We start from the raw sequence: 21,531 nt of genomic DNA, 5'->3' as shown, positions 1-21,531 counted from the left end.
TACAGGGCCAAGAGCAGGCTGATGGGCATGCCCAGTATCTCCTGCACGAAGGCTCCGAAGATAGTCGCCGTGGTGCCGAACACTCCTGCCAAGAATTCTCTCTCCCAGCAAGGACTCAAGAACTTGAGAATCTCGTAATCTCTCCTAGTTTTCAATTCGCCGTTGGCGTGCTCTCTCCAAAATCCTCCAATCGTCACTTCATTGGCGGCCGAGACAAATCTAACCACCGTCATGTCTCTCCTTTCAGCTAGCTCCAGTTGCTTCTCTAGAAAACTCCAGATTTGTTTCACGAGGAGTGGTGCTTCCTCCCTCGTTTTATTCGTGGCGTTCTCCAGCCTTGGTGTCAGGAATGGCCACCAGCCATTCTCTTGGGTCAAGCGATATTTCATCGATTCTAACTGTTTCTCCGTCTCGACCACATTTCTTCTCTCGTTGCTGGGACCTCTAGTCCTGCTGGTGGAATTTGCGACTTTCACATCCATACTCCGGAACCACAGGCTGGCCGTCAACTGGTTTATCGCCGGGTGATCGTCCCCGATGACTGGGCTGAACTTGAGTTGTCTAGCAAAGTTCGATATCTCTAGCAAGAGTACCTCATCCAATACAATCAAGACATCGGCTAGTCCGTAAAAGCCCCTCAGCGCATGAGATATGTCAGCCCATGCCGCTGGTAATTCTGATCTGTAAAGTCTCAAGTTTACTGGCTCCAGCTCTCGATTGGGGGCTGCCATCAGAATCCGCCATTCACTCCCTTCCGCTATCAAGATTAAGACCGCATACACGAATTGTAGGGCGGGTGGCATGCTGGCGTATCCTGGGGATGTGGTAAACACCACCTTTGTCTTGGACCCAAATCTCGAGGCTACGTTCTCTTGTACCTCATTCATCGCCGCAAATAAAGCCTGAATAGCCTCCCATATCTTCTTTGATGTCGGAATCTCTTTGCCCTTCAGTTGCTCAAGAAGTCCCATCGCGTGCAGGTGGTCATTCATTCCTGCAAACAATAACAGCTCAGGTTCACAGGGCATCTCCGACTTTATTGCCACCACTAGGGTCAACATCTGGTTCAATTCGGCTCCTGGCAAAGAGTATACCAGAGTCTCCGGCCAGAACAACTTGGGAGACGTTCCTTCGAAGTCTGATCCCGCCACAATGATCACTCTTGCAGCAGCTGGATCTGCTCTATCATAAACTGCCAGAGTCTTGGCCAATTGGGTGCCACCACAGGGCTTCCCGTACCTGGGATCCTCTGCCAGCCTTGGACCTTCGTAAGCAGCGTCAGGCAACTCCATCCCCCCCGGGTTGAGCAGCTTGTCTACTACCTTCAATTGCGCCGGGGTTGCCAACTTGATCCTGGCGATGCCAGTTCGGTGCTTGGGAGGTTCTGCTATAAGTCCAGGACTCCCTAGCTGCTTAAGAGGCCTGTAGTTAATGGGTCCCATGATCGTTTTTGTGGGAATTCCAGTCAGGTCTGTAGTCTCCATTAACTTCGTTCTCGAGAAATGCGCCTCGTGTGCTTTCAACCAGTCTACGCAATGATGTCTATTCAAGTCCTCATGCGACACTCGTTCAATCCCCAGGGTTTCCGCCAACTCTCGTCTGCATTCCAAAGTCTCTAGATCCAGTTCCTTCACCTTCTCAGGATATCTCAAGCGGGTAGTCTCCCTAGACTTCTTTTCTCTCCTGCCATCTGCCACCACCACGGAGGACATCGCCGAGGTCGGAGGTGTTGATGACTCTACCTCCTCCGACTCCATTGGTGTGGCACTCTGCAATCGGGTCTGATTGCTCCTCGAGCTATCTCTAGTATCAACTCTCGCTCCCAATCGACCAGCCAAGGCCCTCGAGGCAAGGAATGGTGGGTTGGGAGGTGGCCCTAAAGTGAATTGGGCTGTCTCCAGCAGGTCCGCTTCTAGCGTGTTTATGTGAACCTGGAAGACATCGTTCAGCCACTCAGCTCCCCTTGGCCTATCGAAATGGATTCCATCTTTCGAGGTGTCTTCAGGGAATCCCTTGTTCTCCATGCGTTCTGCAACGTCTAACAGCCTGAGAGGAAGCACACTGTTTCGGTGTATTTCTCTGATCGCCTTGTTCAGGCTCCGCACCCTCTGGTTCATCTCTAGGGAGTGTTGATCAAACATCATGTTATAGGGGACCGTGCATATCGTCAACAGGATGGGATCCATTTGGATCCTCAGCTCCTCAAGAAGGCAATTTATCTTGTCGCCTAGCCTCGTCACTTTCCTTGCTTCTCCTCTCGACACGTCGTTGGTCCCAACCATCAAGGTGACTGTGTAAACTTTGGTCATTCCTAGCATGTCCAGAGTTGCCAACATCTGTGGCGTAGCAGCTCCAGCGAAACTCAAGACCCCCGTCTGCCAATGCGACCGGATCTGGGTCAACACCCGCACCAGGCTGTCCCCTATAATCAGGTGAACCGCACCCTCTGGCACACGAGGTGGCGCTAGATACTGCACCCAGGCTGCGTCGTGGAAGCATTCCCTCCTGGCTTGCTGTTCCGCATTCCAGTCCAGCCGACTATGCTTGTGGTAGTTCCCCTCTGTGTCCTTCTTGTAGCTCGCAATCACGACGTTTCTGACCGGCTGTTCCCTCCAAGTCGGTGGAAGCTCTGGCCTTGTCGCTCTTTCACGACTCTGCTGCTGCAATTTCTCGCCCAGCTCCTTCAGGCGCGATGAGGCGCCACTCACCTGACTACCGCTCGAGGTCGAGGTTGGTGTGTATCCTGGTAACACCACATCCATCAGAGGACGTACAGGTTGGGTCTCTAGATTGCGCAAGGAGGGCGTCGCGTCATTCGGTATCCAGACCTCCAACCCTTCACTCATGTGTTCCCTGGCCTCGCGGTCAAGGTTGAACCGTCCTCTAGCCCTGGGAGCTTCATCCACCTCCATGCGCGACTCTGGCCTTGAGCTTGTCACCACTCGTTCGTTTGACCTGGCTCCCTTTTGTGCGTCCAGCTCGCGTTGTCGTTGTTCTATCCTTTCCAACTCCGACTTTAGTTGATCGCGATTCGCGGCGTTCTCCCGCACCTTTAGCTCCTGCTGATGTTCCGCCCTTAGCATCTCAAGTAATTTCAACGTCTGATCCCGCTCGTCGACTGCCTGGTCTCTCTCCAGCTGAAGCCTCTCCCTATCCAACTTCGCCTGATCCCGATCGAGGTTCGCTTTATTCCTTTCCTTCAGCGCCTTCTCAAGATCTTTCCTTAGGACTCCCAGCTCCGGATATGCCTCGGTCGTCTGTTGCGCTCGCGACATCGACGGCACCTTACTCGAGCTCTGGCCCGTGGATCTCGCTGTTGGCCTCGTCGGTAGCGGGAACTCTCCTGCGCCGTGTTCGGTGTTGTTACTCAGGCCAGGATTTCTTGCCAAGTCAAAGCCCCTTACTCCTCCATCCGCATTCCAAGACAACCATCTGGTCTGTGCTCGATTTGATATGCCCTCAGTGGTGTAGCCGACTATCAAGACAGCCTCCGTCGCAGACTCCCTGCACTCGCCCTGATCCTCCAACTGGAGGATCGCATTCAGCATCACCGCCATTCTCTCGTCGATCTGGGTGTGGTCCAGGTCCCTCAAGCGTCTGTACAGCTCGTCAAGAGTGGGCCTCTGCAGAGCCGTGGGCATAGAGTTCCAGAATCGGTCTGCCATTCTTTATAACTTCGGGATGTGTGTAGATAGACGTCACCCAGCTCAAGAATTACCTTACCAACTCAAGAATTACCTTACCAACTCAAGTATTACCCAATTCAAGAAATCTCTAGAAATCTTCTCTTGCAAGCACTTGCTGTAGATCCGGATTGTCGCGTGTTCAATCAAGATTCTCTTTTTCTGTTTCTCGTTTGAGTGTAGTTGGATATTCAACTTTGTTTTCAAACTTGATCTGAAAACATAGAGCTCATTAAAACTTAGTATGTCACGTTCCTATCCTAGAGACCCCCCTTCTACCCATATGATTAAAATCTTATCATTCACATATCACTTAAAACAATTTGATTGGATCTCCCTTAAGAACATGCAGATTCATTTTATGTTTTAGCACCATCAATTCTTTCTTTTAAAATTCAATTGTCATGCCAATCACATCTTAAGATCCCTTTACCTGCGCCGCACCCCAGTACCTGACTCAAGACTCCTCCCTCACACCCGACCTGATACCTCCATGTACCCGACTCAGGCGATGCTCAAGTAGTACTTCTTGTGAAGATGCACCATTATCTCGGTTTCTGCAAAGACCACATGTAGGATAGCGTACAATTCCCTCGAGCTCAGTTTGCCCCTATTTGGGTCGTACACCGGCATCGAGACCTCCACTATTCCTCTTTCAATCATGAAGTCACGTAGTCTTGTCAGTGCCAATATCACGTGTTCGGGATCAATTGTGTTTCTGTCGTTGACTCTCGTTACTAGGAAGCAGAGGTATTTGCCCGGGACTTGTGCCACTGACGGTGGAAGCGCTGCTATGCCTCCCAGTCCTGGCCTCTGTCTGAACAGAAACTCTACGTTCTGGTACTCTCTTTTGAAGTCAGCCTCCAATCTTGATTTGAAACTCATATCCGCCGTGATGCAGATCGCGCTGGTCCTGTTTGACAGGATGAAGTCGCTATCTGTTATCATGATGTTCTCTGAGTATTCATTGGGTATTTCGAATTTCGTTTTGAAATTCCTTCCTATGGTAGGCTCTGGTTCTTCTTCCTCCAGTTCCAATCCGCTTGTTTCCCTCACTTCCTTGAGCTTCTTTATCATCAAATTTTCGGTGTGGGTAAGTCCTACCCCCACTCCCCGGACAAAAATATTTATCGACGTCCCCGTCGATGTAGTCGGGTCTGAATTGTCCTTAGGGATGTCCAGTGGCCTGTCTGTTGCTGTCCATCCGAAAAGAGGGTCCTCTGTCTTCATGTAATTTGCTGCGGATATATCGACTTGCTGAATGCTTTGTCCTTCGTGGCTCTCGTCCTTGACATCACGCATCCACTCTAGAATCCTCAAGTTCGTGTTCTCCCTCCTTTCTATTTCACTCTGCTCGAGATCCGTCTCCAATTCTGGCGTCGAGTAATCATCCTGCGGATAATGTCCACCATCGTCAATGACCTGCCATTCCTCTCCGGCTTCCAGTTCGCCTGCGCTTAGTAGTTCCTCGCCCAACTTGTCTGGCTGTATCTTATCGATCAAGAAGTCATCCCCGTACCTATTGTACCTCATGCCTGTGCGTTTACGATTGCCAGTCCTGGTTTCCGGTGGTGTTGGTCGATCCGGCTCCATCCACTTCGGTACCTCGTTTTGCTCTGGGTCGTTCCAGTCTTCTTCTACAAATGAACCTGCATCCGACTCCACTTCTATCTTTTCGTTGTCGTCCAAACTCAAGTTCTCATTACCATCATTTTTCTCTCTGGTGCCTTTCTCATTCACTTCGCACGCTGGTTCCACCACCAGGTACTCAAGACCTTCCATGTCTCTTGGTAGGCACCAGTCCTCCGGGGACGGGACATGAGGCTTCAGATTTTCGTAATGTGCTGCTCGCCCTGTACTCAAGCGATAGAACCGTCCTTGTTGATGTACTTCCGTAATCATGAACGGTCCTCTCCATTTCTTGAGTAGTTTCTTTGTTCCCTTGGGCGGTATGACATTTTGGAAGACCCACACGTATTGGCCCACTTCGTATGGCTTTGCTCTTAGTATCTTTTCGTCATATTTCTTGCGTTGCCTCATTTGCGCTTGCGCCGTGTTTCTCCGACATAGCTCGTTTAGCTCTTGTTGTCTTTTGATCGCTTCCTTCACGTATGCTTGAGGTGACGTCCTCTTCCCCTCGTACTCCGGGTAAAAGAATGTTATAGGCATTGCCCTTTCCCTGCCTGTCAACATCATGAAAGGACTGATACCCGTCGTTGAGTGCTGAGTACTATTATAGGCTCCTACTACCTGTGGCAGGTATTTGTCCCAGTCCGTCATGTATCTCGAGCAGTACACCCTGAGCATGTTGACCAGTGTCCTGTTCTGTCTCTCTACCAACCCATTGGTCTGTGGATGATAGGTCGTCGAGTGCGCTTGAGCAATGTGTGATCTCTTCATCAATTCTTTTGTCAAGTCCCCCACAAAAGCCTTGCCGTTGTCTGACTGGAAAGTCATTGGACAACCATATCGCGATATCCAATGCGTTATCAGGTGATCACATGTCTCCTCTGCCGAGGCTGTCTGGCACGGAACCGCTTCCGCCAACTTGGTGAAGTGATCTATTATAACTAGTATTTGGTTATAACCCGACTCCGTCATGCAGATTTTCTGATGGTCTATCTGCACCACTTCATTGAATTCTGAACTCTCGACAGACTTGAGGGGAAACTTCATCTTCCTTGGGTCTTTTACTTGAAGGCATGCTAGGCAGGCATTCACCCATCTCTCGCAAGCTTTTCTCATTCCCGGCCAATCAAACCTGTGAAGTATCCTTTGTTGTACTTTATCTATCCCCTGGTGGCCCATCTGGTCGTGTGATCTGAAAAGCACCTCCGTTTGGTACAATTGTGGTAGTATGATGAGGTTGTGTTTGTGTAATATTTTTTCCTCATCTCTTCTCTTGCACGCTACCACCCCTTCAGCTGTGTGATAAAGTAAATCTCTCTTTTCCTTGTAGAACTGGCTCAAGATCTTGTAGCTGTCTTCCTCAAGTTCCCCCTTCTCCTTGACTCCCGAATGGATCCATTTGGAGAGGTTACTTGTCATTTTGTCATTCTTCTGGGCCCTTATTAGGTCAGACAGCCTGTATCTCGCCTTAACGTGCTCCTTTAGCGCCATGATCTGTCCATTCATTTCACCAGGGTTGTGGGTGTCATCACTCAGCTTCACACATATCATCCTTTTCACGATTTTCATGTCGTCTTCTGGTACCAGATTCGTTCTGACGTTCGAGTTGCACGATAGTTCCCTTAGTGGTTTTCTTGAAACTGCTATTTTCTCAAGCTCTTCACCACCTCGTACCTCTTGTGTTTCCAGATTGTACGTCCCTGAAGATGGATCCGTCTGTAATTCCCTGTCGTGCTGTCTTATCTTCTCTTCCGCCAGTATCATGCATAGACTGTCTTGGTCTTCGCTGCTCTCATCCGAGTCTTCATCCCATTCTTCACGCTCCCCGGACAATTTCCCTTCTCCGGTTTCGTCTTCTTCCATGAATCTGGACCACTCCCCGGACTCTTGATCTAGTCCCAGGTGTTCAACTTCTTCTCTGAATGTTACTTTCTTATCCCTGACTTTTGTCTGTTCCAGAATTTTGTCGGGGATTTTTTCAACTAGTGATCGCACAACTTCCTTGCTATCAGTGATGCTTCCTTTTGAGACGTCAGTATTGTTCACTGTTTCTTCTCTCCGAAGTATGGTTAGTTCCGGTGCCTCCTGACCTTTCCCTTGGATCACGGGCTTGTCATCTGATAGTTTCTCAAGCAACCTCATTAAGTTTTCATCTATTCGGACCGTTCCCTCCTCTACCTGGGTGAGATCATAACCTTTTGCCTTGAGTGTCTCCCTCACGATCTTGGACTTGAGCATTATTCCTATCGGAATCCCTCTATTTTTCTTCAAGATGGTCTTTTCAAGAGGCTCTTTCGGCAATTCGGGATGATCTTCTATCGGTTTGCCTGATTTGTCCAGCCATCTCGTGAGTGGAAGACTGTCGTACGTTTCTTTGTCCATAAAGGAGAAGCCGTCTTTGATCTCAGGTCTGTCCGCCTCTCTTTGTTCTTGCCTCTCGTAGAACTCCGTCTTCTTACTCAAGCTGTCAGCATTTTGATGTTTATCTCGTGTTCTGTGCTCAATTATCATGTTGTATCCATCCAAGCGAACTATCCACCTCCCAATATAGCTCTGGTCCATTGAGTACGTTTTCAGCCAGCTTAGTGCTCGGTTGTCGACTCGCAGCTTGAAGGGCTCACTGCCTAGGTATGCTCTGTATTTTTCGACAAAGGTGACCACCGCGAACATCTCTGCTTTCGGTGCTCCGTACTTCATTTCTGTGTCACTTAGGACCTTGCTCCCGTATGCTATTGGTCTCAAGACCGTCTTCCCATTCCATTCTTGTTCTTGATGGAGAATCCCAGAAATGGCGACTACTGACGCGTCCGTGTCTAGCACGTACATCCCCTTCTCTGTCGGCATACCCAGTACTGGTGCCTCACATAGCTCTTTCTTTATTCTCTGGAATGACTCTTCTGCCGCGTTGTTCCACGTGAACTTCTTGCCCTTATGTCTCATTAGTTGTTGCATCGGGTATACCTTGTCCGCATAGCCCTTGATGAATTCTCTATAATAGTTGGCGAAACCCAGGAAGCTCATCAGCTGGTGCTCCGTCTTCGGTGATTTCCAGGTTAGGACTGCTTCCACGGCGTCTGGATCAGGTCTAATGCCGTGCTTATCTACCATCCTTCCCAAGTATTTAATCGAGTCCTTGAGTATCTCGCACTTTGATGGTTTACACTTCAGCCCCGATCTCTTCATGCACGCGAACACCTCGTCAAGCCTCTCGATGTGGTCTTCTAGTGTCGGCGTCGCTATTACCACGTCGTCCACGTAGCACATTACCAGGTTGCCGTACTTCTTCGTCACGCCTATCAACGCATGTGCCATCAGCCGCTGAAACGTGGCTGTTGCATTGCAGAGTCCAAACGGCATCCGTTTCCATTGAAACAGACCCAACTCGCAGGCGAACCCTGTCTTGTCCCTGTCTTGCTTCCTTAATGGTACCTGCCAAAAAGCCGAGCCTAAATCAAGAGTCGTAAAAAATTTTGCATCACCTAATTTCGAGAGGCTCTCATCAATTCTAGGTATGGGATAGGCATCCTTCACCGTGACGGAGTTCAGGTATCGAAAGTCACAACAAAACCTTAACTGGTCGCCTTTCTTTTTGGCCATCACTACTCCACACGCCCACGGTGACTTGGATGGTTCTATCATGTCATACTCTAGTAACGTTTCGATTTCTTTTCTACACGCGTCCGATTTGTGTGGGGTCATGCGCCTCGCCCCCTCCCTGTGTGGTACCGCGTTTTCCTCAAGTTCAATTTCATGTTCAACAAAATTACAACACCCGATATCCGCCTTATGCCTTGAAAAGACCTCCTCGTTTCGCTCTAGTACGTCCTTGATAGCTTCGAGCTGTTCATCTTTCAGTTTGCCCCTTAAATGTTCAATCTCCGGCAGAACCGGTTTATCAATTTGCATTTCATCTAGTGTGGGTCTCTCTGGAAAGTTCGAACAGCTCGAAAGCCCATCGTCCGTTTCTGACTTAAGTGATTTGATAAGACCTGAAGAATCTTTTATTCTTTGCAATCGTCTCAAGATACAAATTTTGTCCCTGTGGTTGGGACAATCAACAACTTCATTTTGTTTTGAGTTTTCAATTGTTTCATATCGAGTTTTAACCGGTAAAGCATATCCCAGCTTCCTGCCTCTCTGTATCGTGATCGGTATATCAAGGGTATTTAACAAGACACTGACGCAGAGGCCGCTCTTCGTTATCGAAAATGATCTTCCTAAAACAGCAGCGCTTTGACTATTAGGATTTGGAACTATACACACTTGCTTGTTGTCACTTAGTTCATTATAATTTTTCATCCTCAAGCTTACGATTGCCGCTTCATTAGCTTTTAACCTCACTCTCTTACTCAAGAATACCGGTGCTTTGTTTTCATTCGCCATTATTAAATTTACCGGTTTGATTGCGTACCTCCTATCCGGATTCCGTATCCTGAACATTGCATTATTTAGATCAATCGTTACGTCGAAATTCCTGATGAAGTCTCTGCCCAAAATGAATTGGTCAGATTCATCTAGGTTTTCTACCACGATGAAGCTCATCCACAGGTTACGTTCCCCCAAATTGAGGGCTATTATCGGCGTCCTGCCCAGCACCCGTAGGGCCCCTTTGTTTGCAGCTGACAGCCGTATTCTCGAGTCTATCAAGTCACCTTTGTCAAAGCCCATCTTTTCCCATGTTTCGATTGGTATGACGCTCAAGACTGCTCCCGTGTCAAGTAATCCACGCAACTGAGTCTTTTTGCCATTTATGTCTAGCACGTGCCCTGTCACGTCTGCTTCCGTCCCGATGTGCATTGCATCTTCTTCAAGCATGGCACAGTGTCCGATCGATCTTACTTTCAATTCTTCTTTCCCTACATAGATTTGTCCAATTAGGTCTTCGTCGCATGTTATCATCGTCTTTGTATAGATGTTGATTCCATCTATATTCAGCATGACCTCGTGTGGACCATAAGCTTCAGTGTACCTATTATCAACACGTACCGATTTGCTGCCCCCTCTCGTGAGTAGTGCCCTAAGCGCTCTAGAAGTCGTTTGTGGACTTATTCCACTCAAGTAGTCTGCATACACGTCGATGTGCATTATCGTCTGGTCGCTCGGCTCGCTCAAGTTTCTGGTTACCTCGTGTCCGCCCACTGTGATTATCGACATTATTCTTGCTCCGATTTTCGATATCCCAAAAGGTTTACCTGTCACCATTTTCACGGTGTTACAATTCCCAGTCTTCGTTGAGCCCGTTCTAGCCTCTGGTATTGAGTTCGATCCAGTTAATGCTTCGTTAAAATTTTGTCTTTCGATCTCCAACTTTAGTCGTTGCTCTATTTCTTTTGCTGCCAGATCTTGTTTCACTTTGGCAATTGCTTCCGTCGCCGCTTTCTCATAATTTATCTCTAGAGAGCTTCCGGCTGCGGAGTCTAACGCACCGCTAACATGTGTGACAGCTTTCACTGTCTTCGTCGGCAATTCGGTGTTTGGTGCCCCTGAGTTCCTAGATTCGAACTCGTTTTGCCTGTTCCGCTGATTCTGCACCGCCGCTAATGCCAACTTATGTTTGGGGTGATTCTGGTCCTTGACCGCTTCCCAGAACAAGGGACAATCCATTCTGAAGTGCCCCTCCTGGTTACAGAAGAAGCATCTGGCGCCTATCTTGATGATTAAGCCATTGTAGTACTCGTGTTCCTCCATCTGACTCATATCCTCCTCATCCGGTGCATAACCTAGGCTCTTCATGCCTTGTTTGTACGTTGTGCAGTCAGCCACATGATGATCCGCTGACCCGCAGTTCGCGCATGATCTGCGCTTATCCATATCATCTCTAGGTTTGTACCATGATGACCTCTGGGGTTGACCTCCCCCTTGCGTGTTCCTGTTTTCAGAATATGAGTACTTCTTAGGTTTCATCAGCATGTATTCTCTTGATTTCTGTCTCATTTCTTCTGGGGTGGGTGCGCTGTCCTTCGACAATGTGTAGTATGTTGCTAACATTGTCCTTAAGTCATCACTTTTCACCCCATCGATGAACTTCGAGGCAATGCTAAAGTTCCGTCTATTTGTCGACTCCTCTGGGTCACTCCTCCTTCTCAAGCTCTCGAGGTCATCTAGGAACCGATCTATTGACTCGTCGTCCCTCTGCCTTCTTTTTTCAAATCGCATCATCGCTTGGTGGCCTTTCATGCCTGACCCGAATCGATTCAGCAATATCTCGAAGATCTTGTCCGCGGTGTCGCGTTCTTCCTCCTTCTTTGCGACCACGCATTTTAATGCCGTTCCTTCCAAGTTGCTCAGTATGGCTGTACATGCTTGCCTTTCGTCACTCAAGTTATCTTGCTCTAGATGTAATCTCATCACTTCCACCCAAGTGTCAATGCATCCATCGGAGTCGTCTTTGAATTCCTTTGGCTTCTTGAATGTCTTTCTTGTTTTTCCCTCTCTCCTGTCGCTCGAGTCAGTGTTCCTCGTGGCGAAGGCCTCTAGAGTCCTGTTCATCATCTCCCAAGTGCTAGCCCATGTCATAGCATCCGGTCCTGTGTTGCTGTTAGCTGTCGAATCTCCCGGAGCAGTCGTTGTATTCGACGTTCCATTCTTCATTATTGTTTTCGCAGCTGTTGGTGCTATGCTTATCGCATCCCTGGTTAAGGGCAACGGTGTCGATTGCCGTTTGTTCCTTTGTGGTTCTGCAAAGTCAACTCTGGTGCCTTGCGTACGATCCGTTGTCGGTCTTTCTTGTGGAGTAGAACCTCTCAAGATTGCATCCAACTTCGCCTGTATTGCACACGAACTCTCGGCTTGACTCTTGCTCATTGTGTCCATTCTCCTTTCCAGGCTCCCTAATTGGCTGTTAACATCATCATATCGGTTCTTCAACTGTTGCATGTCTGTTTTGATGTTCTTTTCTCGTTCTTCATTGGTGGCTTCTACCTTGTCTGACATTTCCTTGAGTCTCTCCTCTGTTGCCTTAGCTAGGTTAAAATAACTGTCTAGATACTCGTGTTTGTTGTATCTTATCTCCTTTTTTATCACCTCTCTGTCTTCTTCACTGTTCTTAAGCCTTTTGTCGATTTGATTTAACTTCGCCAACAAGTCGCCCAGCTCTATGGTAGTCTCTTCGTGGTCAGCCGTCGGTTTCTCTTCGGCCGTAGCCTCTGCTTTAGCTTGTTCCTCATTCTGGCCGGCTTCTGTCGCTTTCGTGCTCACTGTACCAAATGTTCGTGCTCTTTCTGTTTTTGGTTCTTCAGTCACGTTTTCTTTCGCTTTGAATCCGACCATCATTGCCAACTTGTCTGTGAAGGATGTCTTTTTCACTTGAGAGTCGTTTTTCACAGTCTCTCGGGTATTGCCTGTTGTGTCTTCCAATGCGTCTATTCGTGAAAACTCCACGGTTTTTGGACTTTGGTCTTCCACGTGGGGCATCGGTGTGGATTCCGTTGTCCTCTTCTCCACTTCATCTACGCTCTGGTCTGGTGTCTCTAGGTCGATTTCGATTGTGGGCTCCACCTGTTTTTCCCCCACATCTTCTCGTGTCTTACTCTCGGTGCCACTTCTCGTACTGACCATGTTAACTGAAAAGTTCTTCTTTGTTATCTTTGGGCCTGTTGATGTCGTTCCGCGCAGCGATGAATTATATTTCATGTTTGATCCACCTGACCTTTTTTCGAGCACCGGTACCCTACTCCGCCTCATCATTTCTATTTACAACTGCTTCTATTTACAATTTTATTATATACACGATTCTATTCTAAGGGTAAAAAAAATATTTTTTGTGGTAACAAATTCTGTACAACGTGTTAAAAACCTTCTCCAATTCCCTTTCTAAAACCTCCGAAAAATTTTCCTTAATTTGGTCTTAACCCTACCTATTTCAATTTGTCTTGTTCTGTCTTAAAACGCACTTGTTGTAATTTGACTTCAATTTCTATACCGTCCCAAGACTATTCGTCACTATCACAGTACTCTCCGTTAGTGTCCTAAGACCCTTGTACCAAGACCAGTGTCCCAAGGCTAGTGTCCCAAGACTACTGTCCCAAGACCAGTGTCCCAAGGCTAGTGTCCCAAGACTACTGTCCCAAGGGTAGTGTCCCAAGACCAGTGTCCCAAGACTACTGTCCCAAGACTAGTGTCCCAAGGCTAGTGTCCCAAGACTACTGTCCCAAGACTAGTGTCCCAAGGGTAGTGTCCCAAGACCAGTGTCTCAAGGCTGGTATCCCAAGACTAGTGTCCCAAGGGTAGTGTCCCAAGACCAGTGTCCCAAGGCTGATGTCCCAAGACTAGTGTCCCAAGACTAGTGTCCCAAGACCACTGTCCCAAGACTGTCCCAGGACCACTGTCCCAAGACCACTGTCCCAAGACCCTGTCCCAAGACCCTGTCCCAAGACCCTGTCCCAAGACCCTGTCCCAAGACCACTGTCCCAAGACCACTGTCCCAAGACCCTGTCCCAAGACCACTGTCCCAAGACCCTGTCCCAAGACCCTGTCCCAAGACCACTGTCCCAAGACCCTGTCCCAAGACCACTGTCCCAAGACCCTGTCCCAAGACCCTGTCCCAAGACCACTGTCCCAAGACCCTGTCCCAAGACCACTGTCCCAAGACCCTGTCCCAAGACCACTATCCCAAGACTGCTCTGTTTTAAGACTTCTTCGGTCTTGTCCCAATACTCGTCACGGAGTGTCTTCCTCGTTGTAGGGTCTTCTTGAACCACCGTACCTTGTACCACCACTCAAGCTCTAGTAAAATTTTCCCAAAAACCCTCTCTTAAAAGCCAAATGCTGACCCCCCTCTTCTTTTTGGTTGTTTCTCTTTCAATGTAGGTGCGCAGGTATCTTGTGATCACCTGTTCGTATATAACCAAACACAAATCCTCAATAAAATGCAACAAAAAATTTTAAGTAAGAAAAATAATAAAAACAGAAAAATGAGCCCACCTAAAATTTAAAGGTGACCAATGTCTACCTTTCGTCTAAAAAAATTGTCTGGTACCTAATTGCCACGCGTTTTCCTCCCCCCACTAGTGATCTTATGGGGTATCACAAAAGCTGTCTATATCCGGTCCCCCCTACCAAACCAACCAGCGTACCAGTCTTAACTCGAGTTGAATTCTGGATCTCCACCTAATATTACCAACGCGTGTTAATTTCTAATGTAACTAAGTCAACGATGTCGACTAATTAGTTACTCTAATTTCCCCCTTTTTACAATTTACAACCGCCAACCTCTAACTTAACCAGCCCCCCTTCTAACCTCCCCCCTTTCTAGCCCCCCTTCTTAAGCCTAAAAATTACTTTAAGCGCCGGGTGCTAAACCTCTCAAGAGAAAACCGTAGACCTGTTTCCAGGCCTGCTCAAGTAAAAACGTTCCTCAAAACTGGGGGATTTCGCTTATCCAATTTTACACTTATCTCCTATAATGTAATGTGGATTCTAACGATACCCGTTTTGCCCAACTTGAGAACTCGAGAATTGCCAAATCCTTCTTGGCTGCTTTCCCACTCGACTGGTCACCTGTTCCAGTCCAGTCTCCTATTGGTTCAGCCAAGTGTCCCTGAACCACTCTCCCACTCGGCTGGTCACCTCTTCCAATCAAGTCTCCTACTGGTTCAGCTCAAGTGTCCCTGAACCACTTTCCCACTCGGCTGGTCACCTCTTCCAGTCAAGTTTCCTATTGGTCCAGCTAAGTTCCAAGCTATCTGAAAACCCTTGACAACGCCCCACTTTGGGCACTTTATTCAGTTTACTGGTTTAAATTGCTAGGTTGATCGAAACGATCGAACTTGTAAAACAGTATGGGTATACTATTTAATTAATATAAAGGTTTGATCCAACTAATCTGGTGTCAAAGTCACTGTCTTTTTTCGTTTTATGGTTTTTGTTCCTTTTTCTATTCTTTTTTGGTTTTTGTTTTGCTTTTTGTCTTTTTGCTCGTGTTTTTGTCTCCCTAGTTGCCCCCCTTTACTCGGTTAGCTAAGCCTCGTTCGGAGAGCGTACCAGGAAATTTTCTCGAGTTTTCTTAAAAAGCTATCACGGTACAACCGGAAGGTTTGCACGTTCCTGTCGAACCGTACCGCCGGTACTCTAGAATGGGCATTCAGCCCGAAGCTGTCTCAAGTGGGTTCGACTCCGTAGTCTTGATGTCGTAAACACCCAGGAGCGCCATAAAAACACTATGTAACATTCGTCTACTGCAGTCACACATGAGGCTTAAGAAAAGTAGGCCCTATAACCACTGGCTCAAGGGTCAGGGACACTATCTCTTGTGTTTTCCCACCTCAAGAACGGTCGGAGCCAGTTCGGTTCGCTTATGACATGAGACTACGACCCGTTACAGCTTAAAGGCTACTACTAAAATATCCCCCCACTCTAGAATTAGAAACGTCCCCATACTTAGGTCTCTAGATACCCAAAATACATGAACGCCGTTAAAAACCGGGTTGGAACAATCCGTTAGGTTACTTTTTATTAGACAGTGTGACTTTGATCCATTTCAGATGGATCAACCTAAAACTCGCCTTATCTCAACATAACAATCATAAAACACACTCTAGAAATTAAATTTGTACTCACATAGCAGCACGCTCAAGAATTGGGAAATAATCCAGTCAGTAACTAACTCAAGAAATAAATGACTAAGAGAAGTTTAATGTTTTATAGTTTAGACAGCAAGGATAAGTTCATGCTCTAGAATTTGAGTTCTCTTGGACCGTTGGGACACTCTAGTTGTCCGCCTTTCCGCCGAAGGTTCACTCTGGTCCAACTTTAGTAATCGCTCTCTCGGGGATACTCTGTCTTCTATTTCAAGTAGGACAGCTCTACTCTCGATTATATATAGATGGAAATTGCGAATAGCAATTTCCCACTCGTTTTTACTTTCTAACTTTCCCGCAATTGCTCTAAAATTGTTCTGATTTCTTTTTCTGATTTTCAGTTGTCGCGAGAAAATCGTGCATGACATGTTCCATTCGAATTTTTGAAAAATAAAATTTCTCTCCAAAATCAAGTATTTTCTGCTCTTCTCAAGGTCAAACTTCCAAATATGACCGACTGGCACATAAGTACAGGTCGTAGGGGTGTCTCATCCTTGTTTACCTTAGCTAAACCGTACAAACGGGCGGGTTGCCCCCCTGTTGATCTCATCTTAGAATATAACTGATCACTTATCTCGTCTCTTTTGTTCATGGCTAGTAATTCTTTGTTAAGTTCTTTCTCAATTTTCAGTATCACCTCATCAGTGGTTGCATCTTTTTTCACAAACTGAGCAAATTGCAACAAGGATTCCAGCTTTGATTCATATGTTTGTTTCCTCATTATGCAAAAACCAACCCCCTTATCAAAAGGCACAGCCAGCAACCCATTATCTTTGAGATGTTTCCTCGTTTTTTCAACGGCTTTGTCTCTTGGGGTTTGCCGTACGTTTTTTGCATATGCCTTTGCCGCGGCTTCTATTTCACATAACGTTTCACCAGATGTTTTTTTGATTTTTCAATTGTGAGAGGAAAATGTCGATATCCGCCAAAAAATGTGTTTCGTTAAATTTGTCTCTAATTGGATTCTTGGGGCCCATTGATAGCACTTCATATACCCATTCAGGCAGTTCAATATTATCAAGTACCTTAACTGATCGCTCATTTCTCCCCCCAAGAGGTTTATCTTGTCTCTCGGACAGTTTTTTTAACTTTTTTCTATGGTTTTCTGATGTTGTATTTAAGCTTGCCTCAACTTGACGTTTCACGAATCGGAAAATGGATGCCCACCACTGTTTGTCAATTTCTTTTTGCACCAGTGATCTTGCTTTCCTTAGCATCTCCTCGTACCTTTTCCTATCCTCATTTGCCCTAGAAGTTTCAGTCCTTAGTAGTTTCAATTGAAAATTATGCAAAGCTTGGTCCGAAAAAACCCCGTTCTCGGGGACCTTAAACTTCAAAAAGTCCGGTATTAGATCGTTTTTCAGACATTTTCTCAGAAACTTCAGTCTTTGTACAGATACTTGAACTTTTTTAAAGAATTTTAAATAGTCTAACACAATTTTCCAAGTTAGTTTCCTTTTCAAAATTTGTCTGAGCCAAACAGCAGGCAAAAGTACTGTGGTCATTGTTTTGCAGGCCACGAGTAATGAAACTCACAAGGCACAAAGCAAAACAAATCACACTCTTCTCACCCCTGTCTTTGAAGCGCAGACACTTCCTCTGCCCTCAGCTTCTGCTCACGTCTTGCTTTCGCCTTCCTTCTTGTCTGTGATGGTCTCTGTTGTTTGCCCCTGATATTGCCAATCAGCTCTGACAGCCTTTCTTTGTGTGCCACTACCAATCGCAGAAATTTGTTTTTTCGCTATTTTTTGAGGAAATTTTGTTTCCAAATGCATCTTTATAAAGTTTTGACAAATTTCTTCGGAAAAATTTTGGAAAGCTTCAAGGTCTAACATCACGATTAAATCAAGAAATTAAAAGAGCATTTAAAGAACCGATTGTTCACTTTAAAATCAAATTGGTTGTGTATTCCCTTGTAACGCGGCTTCTTTTGTTTGTTGTCTCGGTTGCTTCTTTTTCCTGGCGAGTTAAGTATAACGTGAAATGAAGTAAAGAGAGTCAGATGGTTGGGAATCAAGCCTACCAGATTGAGAAAACTAGCATCTGCACAGAACGAACCTTCATATAGTCGCTTTCTTTTACTGTCTACTACCTGCCTTGCTATTAATGTGTTGTATCGCAAATGGTGCGAGGCTCCGCTTCGCCTCTGTGTTGTTATTTTGCGTTCTCGTCTAATTCATCGAGTTCGCCGAAGTCTAAGGGACGTTAAATTAAGAAAAAAATTACTTTATAAAGTTTGTGTTAAAAGCTTCCATACATTTACTGAGATTTCACTGTAACGATTTCACTGCGTGTGGTGAATTTGCAAGTTTTTAGGTTTGATGTTTTTCTGCGCTGGAAGCTTTTGAATAATTGCTTTTGATGCTGTATGTGCTTCTCTCGAAATAGCCACCATGAGTGATTCAATTGAAAACGTGCTTTTGAAACAAATCCAGACAAATGCTGAATCGAATCATGCACCTGCTGTGAGAAAAACCAATGAATCTAATCGCCAGGAAAGAAGGCTTTCTAGGTGTTCCAGCACTAGTTCTGATCGATCAACTCGAAAAAGAAAATACCCAGAATCACGGAAAGCAGATGAAAATGGGCGCACGAAGCGGCAATGCAATATAAAGGCAGAGATCTTAAAAGTGGTCAATGAAAGCGGTAAAACAACGCCGAAAGTCAAAACTGCCTCTCGTGATCTCGTAGAAAATCAGGATGGAAGTCTAACTTTTCAAAGGGATTTTAAAACATTAGCTTCTTTAAAAAGAATAAGTGCAGGAGCGTTTTCATGGGAACTGACCCATACATTTACTGAGAGCCATTCTTATAAAAACGGAGTACCCGACGATAGTTGTGAAATTCACCCTATTTACGGAGTTCATATAGCCCCTTTTACAATTCCAGATCCCTGCATTGATGCAGAGGAATCAACAGAACCGCATTATCTTATCGCAACCACTGGTTCTAAATGGGTTCAAATTTACACCTGTACAGAGAAATCCAAATTGAAATTAATACAAGTTCATTCTGGTCCTCAAAACGATAATTATTATAACGTCAAGTTTACGAAGTTTGACGGAATAATCTATCTTGTTAGTGCGGGGGAGAACGGAACAGTAAGGGTTATAGATGTAGCTAAAGGAGACCTCGATCACTCTTTCGAGGGTGCTGCAAATCCAATAAATGACATTCAAATTCATCCAATATTTCCGGAAGTTATAGCGCTGGCATCTAAAGACATGTCGACTCATCTGTGGAACATCAAATCTCGAACTGAGATAGCTATTTTCAGTGGGCGGAGTTTAGAAGGTCATAGCGATCAAGTTTTGACGGTCGATTTTAACCAAGATGGAACGAAATTACTGTCCTCAGGCATGGATCATAACGTTATCATATGGGATCTGGTAGGTAGGTTGGGAATCGAGAAGGAAATCGAATTGTCATATGATCTTTCAATTAAACATGAAAGCAGCCCTCGTCTCCCAGTTTGGAAGCACTTCGTGTTTTTGAAATGCTCAAGTGTTCATAGAAACTACGTCGACTGTGCTAAATTTTATGGCAATATCATCATTTCGAAAAGCTGCAATCAAGACGCGAAAGTGTGCGCGTGGATACCAACGATAATGTCGGAAGACGCTAGTCGCGTGAAGTCTGAGGTCGACGTTTTGTTTCAATATTCGTTTCCGTTGAAGCCAGAGCCGTCCTGGTTTATGAAGTTCAATTTCGACTCTTCTAGGCGTTTCATGGCTGTCGGATTAATGGACGGTCGGGTTATGGTAATGGACCTGCATAGTTCAGAAGATCCAATGGATCTGAGAACTGTTTATCTGCAGGGGAAAACAGAAAGACAAGGGTTGATAAGAGAATCTTGTTTTTCGCCTGATGGAAAATTTCTAATTTCAGTAGACGAAACAGCGAAAGTGTTTAAATACAACATCAAAATTGCACAACCAACTGCGACCAAGAAATGATTTGATTTCAGTGACTACTCGATTTTAAAATGGTTTAGCTTTTCTCTAGTTAAATAACTGAGCTGCTTCTGAGTTTAACTTAATAAAAGTACCGACTGATCACTTGAAAAAAAAAATAAACCGACTGTCAATCAGAATAAGTAAGTCCTCGAGCTCACTCCTTATATTTCATTAGGATATCGATGTATCAGTTTTTTGCAATGTTTTGAAGTTCCTTTTTGATTTTTAATCAATCTGTACACTGATACATGTTTAAGTCTCTATGTTGACATAATCAAATGCCAATATGGTGCGGAGTTCAAAATTTTTTTTGGAGTCAATGTTCTAAAACATTTTAATCGAATATTGAAAAGCGTCTCTTTGTTCAAACGAACTATTGAATGCAAATTTCCAAAATCATCTACGGTTTTCATAATTTATCTGCTGGAGCGCGAATTTCGTTTTTTTTCGCAACATAACTTTTCAAAAAATTGTTCACTTTCGTGAAAAATAGCAACCTTTTGTTGCGGGCGATGTCAAGATTGTCAGAGGGGCTGAATGCTCATATCTTTAAATTTTCCTGATTTTTTCATAAGTTTTCAAAAAACTTGGATTTAAAAAACTTCACGAAATGTGAAGTTTTTAACCCAATTTTAAGGTGCTGTCAGGGTTCTACCTAGACTCAGCATCAGTTCTGATCTCTGTATATGGTCGCCGAAATCTTTTCTGCCAATTTTTTTGCCGAAAAGATATGCCGATTTAATGATTTTTCAAAATTTTCCATTAAGCTTTTGTTTTCAAAAACTGTAATTTGAAACATTCACTTTATTGTATAGTGCTTTCAGGAAATGACAGGAGTTGCAAACTAGGTTCGATTTATGAAGGCTCTTAAATTTTAGGTTTCTGAGACATGAAATTTTTCATGATGTTTTCCAAAAGAATATTTTTCCTGGTAAATGTCTATTAAAAATAGTATGGGTTGAACAATTGATGACAGCAATTTATGTTTTTATGGGCTAATGAAAGTGAATAACTTAGTTGAACTAAAAAACTTTTTAGGAAATAAATGATTATTCAATATATAAATCGTTTTCGAACTTATTACCATCGCGTGTTTTAGTAAGAACCCTATTTTTTTCTAACCTAACTCGCAATTAAAAGTGGTCATTAAAAGTTTTCACTTGTTGTCTTTTTGCTATAATCACAATCTGTAACATCGGAAATTTCATAGCATTTGTTCTCGGCTTTGTTTTTGGCGAGTGTCTGTGATGGACTAAGCGTACGTGGCTGAGTTTTTATTGCGTGAGACTCAAATTTGCTAGGTCGCAATAGGGTGTAGGTTCGAGTCCGAGACGTCGCCGAGTTTATACTAACTAGCGACCTTCGTTAAGTTATTAAAAGCACTTAATGCAAGGTACAGCACTTGCTGCATTAAAGAAATTACTTTGAATTTTCAATTCATATAAAAATATGTATATATATGAACACAATAGTTTTTACTATTGTCAAGCAGCAGAGAAATCTCTGGCCTTACCTCCTCATCTCCAGGGTCTACGGAGAAGGTATCCAGTTCTCCAAAAGTCCTGGACGACTCTCCAAGAGTCCTGGAATCCTCGACTGAAACAAACATCAGCATAACAGACTGTTCAAACAAACAAATGAAACAAACATAAATTTCTGTGAAAACTCAAGAATTAAATTAAACCG

General features: G+C 45.1%; 3 protein-coding genes across 7 annotated transcripts in view; 2 read left to right on the top strand and 1 right to left on the bottom strand.

Annotated features, from left to right (window-relative positions):
• Positions 1-21,531, top strand: part of LOC134852833 (contactin-4-like) — a 207,828-nt gene that overhangs the window by 128,989 nt on the left and 57,308 nt on the right. The gene's annotated exons all lie outside the window — the stretch shown is intronic.
• LOC134852832 (NPC intracellular cholesterol transporter 1-like) overlaps positions 1-21,531 on the bottom strand; it is a 188,775-nt gene that overhangs the window by 165,842 nt on the left and 1,402 nt on the right. The gene's annotated exons all lie outside the window — the stretch shown is intronic.
• On the top strand, positions 17,994-20,155 carry LOC134852834 (polycomb protein esc-like). The gene has a single exon (XM_063868661.1). It carries the CDS (start codon positions 18,283-18,285, stop codon positions 19,843-19,845), a length of 1,563 nt encoding a protein of 520 aa, XP_063724731.1. The 5' UTR covers positions 17,994-18,282; the 3' UTR covers positions 19,846-20,155.

Source organism: Symsagittifera roscoffensis, chromosome 8 (assembly GCF_963678635.1).
Source record: "Symsagittifera roscoffensis chromosome 8, txSymRosc1.1, whole genome shotgun sequence".
Classification (NCBI taxonomy): Eukaryota; Metazoa; Xenacoelomorpha; order Acoela; family Convolutidae; genus Symsagittifera; species Symsagittifera roscoffensis.
Note: the sequence above shows the minus strand (reverse complement) of the source record. Positions and strands in the feature narration are given on the sequence as shown.